The sequence below is a fragment of the Mchenga conophoros genome, linkage group LG18 (assembly GCF_057382185.1).
Source record: "Mchenga conophoros isolate Kocher_MC1m ecotype Shallow Benthic linkage group LG18, M_conophoros_male_GT1.1, whole genome shotgun sequence".
Taxonomy (NCBI): domain Eukaryota; kingdom Metazoa; phylum Chordata; class Actinopteri; order Cichliformes; family Cichlidae; genus Mchenga; species Mchenga conophoros.
In genome coordinates, this window is record NC_140543.1 from 15,437,166 (window position 1) to 15,446,091 (window position 8,926).

General features: G+C 39.1%; 1 protein-coding gene across 1 annotated transcript; it reads left to right on the top strand.

Moving 5' to 3' along the window:
• Positions 1–35: 35 nt before the first annotated feature.
• LOC146553454 (von Willebrand factor C domain-containing protein 2-like) lies at positions 36–4,336 on the top strand. Its single transcript, XM_085254844.1, has 3 exons — positions 36–806; positions 1,688–1,817; positions 2,091–4,336. Exons 1-3 carry the CDS (start codon positions 450–452, stop codon positions 2,279–2,281), a joined length of 678 nt encoding a protein of 225 aa, XP_085110970.1. The 5' UTR covers positions 36–449; the 3' UTR covers positions 2,282–4,336.
• Positions 4,337–8,926: the final 4,590 nt, after the last annotated feature.

An 8,926-nucleotide genomic window follows, 5' to 3' on the forward strand; every position in this document is an offset into this window, starting at 1 on the left:
TAAAATAAAAATAAATACAAGACTAAACAGATAAAGCACAATAAGAGCAAATTTAAAGGCGCAGTAGGCTTCAAGTATCACACAAGGCCACGAAGAACTCTTGTAGGAGGCTGAAGTCGTGCGTGTTAAACTAGGGAGGGACAGGTTTCAGCTTAGTAACGTTAAGGGCAAGCATGTACTCTGATGAGAGCAGTGAAACTTTCCCCCTCATGCTCCCAGCCTCCACTCCCTTCCGGACTCCTTGCCTTGCAAAAGTGTGCGCAGACCCGGCAGACCGCTGTGGAGAGGTTCAGGATTTGGGGGGCTTTGTTTTTAACAATCTAACGAAGAAAAGGTTTTGTTTGTTTTTTCAAATCTTGGCTGATCGCTCTACTAAACCCAAGTAGGACTACAGTGCAAGTTTCCCTTCACTAACGAACTTTTACTCATTTGGATTAATCAGATAGATTATGGAAAAGCTTGTGAGAGAGCGCCTTTCCTTAGCGCGCGGGATACGCACGGTCCTTCTGGCACTCGTACTTTGCGCGCAGGCTTGTTTTGGCTTTTCGGTCGCTGGACAGCAGGAGAGCACCTGCGAGGCCAATGGCAGCATTTACTACATGGGAGAATGGTATTTCCTGGACTCTGATCACTGCACTCAATGTGAGTGCACCGCTGAGGGCTCCGTGTGTGCCCGCACTGAATGCACCTCTCTCCCAGCTGCATGTATCCACGTTAGCCACTACCCCACCGACTGCTGCCCCAGGTGTGAAAAAATTGGGTGCGAGTATCGAGGGGTGGTGTACGAGCTAGGACAGAACTTCCAGGTAAGTCAGTGCCACATAAATAAACATAACCTATTGGAAAGGTCTAAAAATTTGTCTTTTTAGGCCTAATTTTTTTTTTTTTTTTTACACTTTTTCTATATTTACTTTGATATACGTTTGTGAATCATCAGGCTTTGAAGAAAATGTAAGAGGGTTACAGGTGTGCATTGGTTGAGACGTCCATCGATAATAGTTTAGTTTTGTAAGAATAGTGCTCAAAGTAGCTGCAACTATTTAGAAAATGGCCTACAAGTGAAAATGTCAGCATCGTCATCCTAAAATGAAGCACCTTAGTGCGCTTATGTCAATAGTATTATTTAAGTAAATCTTTTTGACGTCAAAGCTGTAGTAACTGTACTGTACTGTAAATGCATCACAGCAATAACAGTGTACAAGAACATTATAAGAATACATTATTCGAAAGAATGACTTGAACACTAATAATAACAACACTTAATAGAAGCTCTAAAATGTAATTATTATCTAAATAATCTGAATATCATAGAGATATTCTAGTAACACAAGGGAGCACCAGTTGGTGTTTAAACTTTGGGTCTTCTGGTCTCGCCCCATTGTTCCCAATCGTTGTCTCTGAATGCATGTGTCAGAACCAAATGAGGATGAGCTTTGATGAATACTAAAGCCTAAACCAGATATCCGTTTGTATGTAATGATTATGCAGTATTAAATTGGAGGTAAATGGCGCCCCCTTTTGAGTTGGTACGAGGATTAGTACACGCTTTAAAAAGGATACCATTATACATAATTCGTGTGCTTGCTAGGAGTGACTAACCCGCATTTACATCACGAGGAGATTAGGAAATGATCCCTGCTGGGTTTCAGTGTATGCGTGTGTTTGTGTCGGTGTGTGTGTTTTCCAGCCATCAGAATGTGAGCAGTGCACTTGTGACAGTGATGGCATTGCCCGCTGTCTTGTGGCAGATTGTGCGCCTCCACCATGTGTCAACCCTGTCTATCAGCCTGGGAAGTGCTGCCCTGAATGCAAGGAGGGTATGTTAAAAACACAGTTTAATAAAAGTAGAAAGTTAAAAAAAAAACACTCACAGACAGCATCACAGAGAGAACATTTATCTTTTTTTTTTTTTATAATTTGAGCACAGTTTTCAAATGTTGTCATTTAGACCCACTCTAGTGTGGTCTTGTCTTGTTTTTGAAAATTGGTTTAAAATAGGGATGAGTGTAGTTACACAATGCTATCCATTTGACTGATTATGTGTAGTATCTGTTAAGTTCCAATTACCTGTTCTTCTCTTCTCCCCAAAGGTCCTAACTGCTATGTTGATGGATCACGCAGTAAAGTGATTCCTGCAGGAGAGCCCATCTGGGTTGACTCCTGCACCAAGTGTCGTTGTCACGACGGCCAAGATGCTGGTTACTGGGAGGGAAACCGCCTCGCCACCTGTTCCCGCCTCAGAAACTGTAAACCTCACCAGCCGCCCACCCAGAAAAACTGATTCTCTGTCAGTAGGTAGACTGTCAGAGGTCTACATTTCTTAAAATACATGTTGTTTAAAGAAGCAGTATGTTAATGTACTGTACAGTACTGTGCAAATGTCTTAAGCCACCGGTTCTTTCTTTTTCTTTTTGCTAGAAAAATGGGAAATAGCTGCATAGATTTATTTAAACTTGTGCAAACACACATAGAAATACATAATAAAAGGCAAAAACAGAGTTTGTACTATGCAGTGGAAGGGCATCTGTCAAGGAGTGAATAACAGATGGATCAGCTGAAAGGCCACATACAACTCTCAGGTCCTGTGTCAGGTCTTTGCTGGACTTTAAGATGCTGTTTATATGCTGCAGATTTTTGTTTGAGACTGCCACTTTTCCTCCACTTGTCCAGTTCCTCAAATTCCTTAAGTTCACACTGCACACAATGTCAAAATATGACAAGTTTTCTGCTAGAAGTTCTTTCGGACCTTCGCTTCTTGTTGGTGCAAAAATACTATTTTCTGTCTCTCAGATTGTGTTAACTTTGATATTTTTTGTATCATGTGCCTAAACATATGATTTTAAATTTGCTAAATTGTCTCTTATCTAATCTCTCTTACACTGGTTCATCTCTTGAGTTTTTTATTTTATTTTATAAAAGACCGCCCTTCAAAAATAATCAAAACAGCAAAGACCGTCCAAAACGGTCCAAAGAAAAAAAATTGCAAAGCCTCTCAAAGTTTGGAGAACTATTGCTCAGACCAATTTGAAAAATTACAATAAAGCCTGCCTACTTTGAAACAAAATATAAAGAATGACATGTGGCTCAAGACTTTTGCACAGCATTGTACCTTAGGCAACAGGACAAGGATACCTAATCCAACATTTCAGTGTGACAAACAACACTAAAGCTGTCACTGACAGGACACTAGCTGAGAATTATAAGAACTTCAAAAACACAAAATTAGGTTCCAGTAATGTTGTTTTGAATGGACAACAAACACTCCAACACTTGTTCCCAATACCTGCACTACTACAGAAGAATCTTTAATGAAACAAATCTAACAGGAACAAGTAAATTAAATGACCCTTGAGTAGTGGCCTTCCTATCATGATTGGTGTTTTTCTGAGAGAGAGAGATGAGTGGGCTATTGCAGACCTTGGGGAGGACCAAGGAGGTATTTCAAGCATCAGAAAAAAGCCAATGTAATTATTGGATGACAAGAAATGATAATTGACCTGTCACCAGCTGATGCAGCAGTAAAATGCATGCATCACTGTGATGCAATTTAGACTAGGAAACAGCAGAACGGAGCAATAAACAACTTTGTGTCTGTTCTATAAATATTGTAGTTCAATTTCCATGCTAATTGAAATATAATGTATGAGAGTATGGCCTGACATATGACTGTACAGTAGTTGTAGACAAGTGTAATATTTGAAAGCAGGGGTTCATTTAGGAGAATGTGATTTGTACATGTACACTGTAGAGCAGAAAAAAAACAACAATCTGTAACTCGCAGCTTTGCTCATTTTTCACAAGAAAGGTGTAGCTTTGATACAAACAACCTTCTACATTATTTGCACTCTCCAAGTGGAAAATTATGATTTTCTGTTTTCAGAATGAAATGTAGCATGAAGTATATTGTCTTTTTTTTTTTAAACAGAAACATTGATAGGCAGCAGGCCTACCTTCTGTAATTTGTCATCATTTCTCACTTTGATCATGAGGGACATTTCATAGAAAAAAAACAAAAGTGATTTCAAGTTTAAAACTCTGTGTTTACTGCTTTGACATTACATAATAATCTCGGGCTGCTGCTGCCTGCATCAGTGCCATTGATCCATTGTAGCTAAATATCATTAATAAGCAGACGCTGTGTTTGTATTTCACAAAATATGAAAGAATTCCTACAAGTGCAGCTTTCAATTTACTGGCTGATATGAAGGGAACTGATGTGATGTGATGCTGCATACCTTTTTTGATAATCCATACAGGTGTGCAGAGAAAATGTGCAAAGATTCTTCAAATTAAAACTCCTTTTTCATGCCCATTAAACTTGTCTGTTTTGAATTGCTTCTTTTTACTCCGAGTGACTCATTTACTGTGCTTCTGTCTGTGAGGACACCTGCCCGATGCCCCTGCAGAGCTTTTCTGCTGACAATGGGAAACAAGCAGCTTCCTGGAAAAAAAACAACAACGATAAAGAACCAGTAAACTAAAACAACAAGAGGACGAAAAGGCTTTCGTGTTGTCGACTTAACTAGAGGACAGAATTTAATTCAGTTTTATTTATATTATTATGAGCAATATATGTGGGAAGTGACAGTGGGAAGGGAAAACTCCCTTTTAACAGGAGGAAACCTCCAGCAGTGCAAAGCTCAGGGAGGGGCAGTCATTTTCCGTGACTGTTTGGGGCTGAGTGGAGGAAGACAGGTCAAACAGAGTATAAGAATAGAGCCTGAGAACAACTAATGAATAAATGCAGAATGGTGTAAAAACCTACGAAGGGTGAAGAAGAAGCACTCAGGAGAGAAAAGAGGAAAAAAGTCTGCAGAAGTTCAACTGGACTGTTTGAGATCAAGAGGAAATATTCAAAGAAACATGAAACACACCATCATCAAAGGATCTTTTTAACTGCAGATTTATTGATTGTATAGAAAAAGTAGGTTTGATATGATTTAATGCATTCTATATAAGATATAACATTTTCAACATTCAATGTACAAAAAGAAAAAAAAACATACAGGTACAGGAAATCTTTAAAAACACCCACAGGCCTGAAAGTCCCGTCTGCCATCGGCAGCAGATGAACAAAAAAAGTATCAGAAAAAAAGCGCTTTGAATAGTTGAACCACCAGGTTTACCTGACAGCTGGAACAGCTTCAAAAGTCAAAAAGTCCAACAAGAAACATCAAGCACTCCTCGTGGTTCTTTCAAATACTACTTATGCTAAAGTTTCTTCTGCTGATTTTTACATCTTTAACCCACATTTTATACACACTGCACTGCACCCATCCCTCTCCTGCTTTAAATTATACCTTTTTTCAACTTTCTGTCAACTTCTCATCTCATAAAGGCTTCCCAGAAGGATTGATCTTACATTTAAAGGGACACTCCACAAATTTTACAGTTCAGTCTATTTGTTTAGGTGTGACTTGAAATACCACAGTGCCCATGAATTCCTGCTGCCTTTGCCATCGAGGAGAAGGCAGCTGGAACTGTGTTTTGAACTCTAGTTCAAAGTGACTTAAAAGGTGTTGAACCCACTCATAGTTGATCCACAGTTAAGGGCAGAGCATGCAACAACATTTTAAGCCCATGCAAAATGAACCCAGCGAATATGAGTCAAATTCTTTATTAATCTTTTGGTAAACAGGGAAGTAATTTTAATTCTTTTTAAAGGGTTTTTTTCTTGACTGCCCAAAATGTCCAATTGCACTTACCAACTCTATGAAAGATTTTTAAACTTCTATTTTAAAGCTAACCGCACAGCTGGGATATGTTGGCCGGAGTGGCCACAACTTTACAAAGCACATTAAATTGCTGCACTGTCCCTTTGATATGGCGAGAATGATGAAAATAGTGATGCCATCATTTTATCTGCCTTTAATCTTTGATTATGTTTAGATAACACAACAGGTTTATAAGACAAATTTTTAAAAAAATGATGACTGCATTAGAATTGAAACTAGTCCTTAAAATGTCATCCCACATCCCTCAACAATGACTTAAAAGAAGAACATGATATAGAGGTGAATGAATCTGTAATATTGCACTGCGTGAGCTGTAAACACTTTAGAGAAGGGATCGTTGTTGACCCCTGTGTGCAGTCTGACAACACAAAAACTCACCAGGAGACTACTGCTTAAAAAACAAAAAAATAGGATCAAAGCACAGAGAGAAAAGTGAAAAATAAAATGACGACATCCAAAGAGGACATGAAAAGAAGGGAGACAAGGATGGGGATGTGTGCCGAAAAAGAAGAAAATGGAGATACAGTAAGTGGCCGGGACTTCACAGACTCAAAGAGAGGCCCTGTCAATATCTATTGAAAGTCGAAGCACCCTTGTGAGGCACGGCTGCGCCTGAAGTGGGTTCATCACAAAGCACAACAGTGTGCCATTGCCACAAACAACCTAAACTGGCAGAGTACAAGAGAAGAGGCATTGAAAAGGGAGATGGTGCAAAAAAAAAAAAAAAGAAAAGGGGAGGGCTGGACAGTTTGAATGAACATGTGTGCTCGGGTGTGTGTGTGTGTGCAGAAAAGAGCGTTGATACCTTCCAATAAGCTTGAGGCAAAGATAACAGAGAGACAAACAGATGGGAACAGTTTTGCCTCAAGGCTAACCAAAGAGGAGGCCAACGGTGCTCGATTTTCACCAAAATAAAAGCCCCAAATCGTTCTCTGTGGTTCAAATTGCAGTCGCAAGACTTTATGCAAACCCCCTGCCACTTTCATGAAAACATACTACAAATGCTTTCTTTATTTTTTGCACCGAAACAAACATTTAAATATTTTCAATCTCAAAACACACATTTCTATCGCGTCATCTTTGCCCAAAAGAAAGAATTCAAGATAACCTTCCCTTCCCCTTAGCACACATCACTTCTAAAGGCATCAGTTTGGCGTTTAGGCGTCAACAATAACAACACTGACAGTACAGACCAGGAAAAGAAAACAGAGGAAGAAGAAAAGCAAAGCATCAAAGTACAAAACAGTCAAAGACTTCAATGCGGTGAGGGAAGAAATGACAGATGTAAACATGAGACAAAAAGTTCCAGAACTTTAAATAAAAAAAGGATTAATTTAGCCCATCGATTGTGAAATCTGAATGCGTGATAAAACCGTTTAGCATGTAGGCTTGACAGCTGATGTTGATAAAATCTGAAGCAGCAATAGGGACGTCAGTCATACTGCTCAAACTGTAACTTCTCATTACTGCCCTAAAATTAACAATTTCCACCAGCACCTTATAATTTCCTCCGTCCGGATATGATCGTCTCCTGCTAAACGATTGACAGGAGAGATAGCAGAGAGATAAAACGGCATATTAATATTATAGTATCAACGGACTATTAATGAATTGTGACACTTAAAAAAAAAAAAAGACTACCAAGTTAGATTGTAGGCTTAAAAGAGACCTTGAGAATTATTTCACCTTGTCCTGCCCGTGGAGCCGCTTGTAAATCTTACAAGAGTCAGCTTTTGTATTCACGCTGCTTTTTTCTCATAAAACATAACTGACAGCTCATTTCTTCGACATCCCACCGAGCAAAAACCTGTTCAAAAGACGGCGGGATGACGGCGGGAGACAATTTTGCCAGATGTCTGAACGACATCAAGATTTGGTTAAAGAGTAAAGGATGAACAGCAGGATGACATCAATCCATTGATGAACAGATCGATGGATTGATGTCCCTTTTTTGTCGATTGTTGTTTTGTAGATTCAAACATGGAACCTTCTCGTTATGAGGCTGCGGCGCTCATCCTGCTCCTACTGTGCTGCTCTAGCATGCTGGAACAATGTGTTTAGCCTCTCCAGAGGTGTACACAAATACCATCACTATGCAACACACAATGAGAATAAAAACATCATTTACATGTGTATACACACTTGAAGTTCGGTCCATAATTTGTTGGACAAAGACATAATTTTTTACAATTATGTGCACAGTGCAGTGGGTTTTAATCAATAGGTGGCTGAAGTGCAGACTTTCAGCTTCAAATTCCAATTCAAGGGGTTTAACAAAAAGTTTGAATCAATGGCTTAGGAATTACATCAATTTTTTAAAAACTATTAACCAAGCCAGCGTAATTTTAAAGATTTTTTTAATACTTTCATGAAACTCCTTTGCAGTCAATAACTGCTTGGAGTCGAGAACCCAAGGACATCACCAAATGCAGTGTTTCCTCCCTTGAGATGGCTCGGCTTTTACTACAACCACCTTCCACTGCTGCTTGTTTGTGGGGCTTTCTGTTTTTGTATTTAATAACTGAAAAGCTCTGTTGGGCTGAAATAAGGTCACCGACTTCGTCATTGAAGAATCTCTAATTCCTTTGCCTGTAAAGGAAAAACTCTTGGGTTGCTTTCTCAGATTGCTTTGGGTCATTATCCATTTGCACTTTGGTTGAATCTGAGCAGAGAGCATAGTGTGTACACTTCACAATTCACTTGTGTAATTAGGGGTCTTAGATATTGTTATAAGACGTCTGTATTTCCATTCATGAAGGTGTCTCATGATTGTGGACTTTGACAATGATACCATTACCTCCTTGAGTTCATTCTTGATTTCGTTAGACAAGAAGTTGTTTTTCTTAACATCCGTGTTATCATTCACTTTAGTTGTCTTCTTTGTCTTTCAGGCCTTTTGGTGTTGCTGCGCTGGTCAGTGCATCCATTGTTTTTAAGAATGAACCAGACTTTTGATTTGGAAAAGGTTTTTGCTGTGTCACTGATAGGTTTATCTTAGTTTTTCAACCTAATAATGGCCTCCCTCACTTGCACTTACATCTCTCTTGGCGTCATATTTGAAATTACTTTGAAGAGCTGTAACTTGAGATATTATGTCTGGTTCACTTGTTGTGAAAAAACAAGATAACAGACCTCACCTGGCCATGAAACTGCCTTTCAGCCAATTGTCCAAATAACTTTGAGCCTTTGAA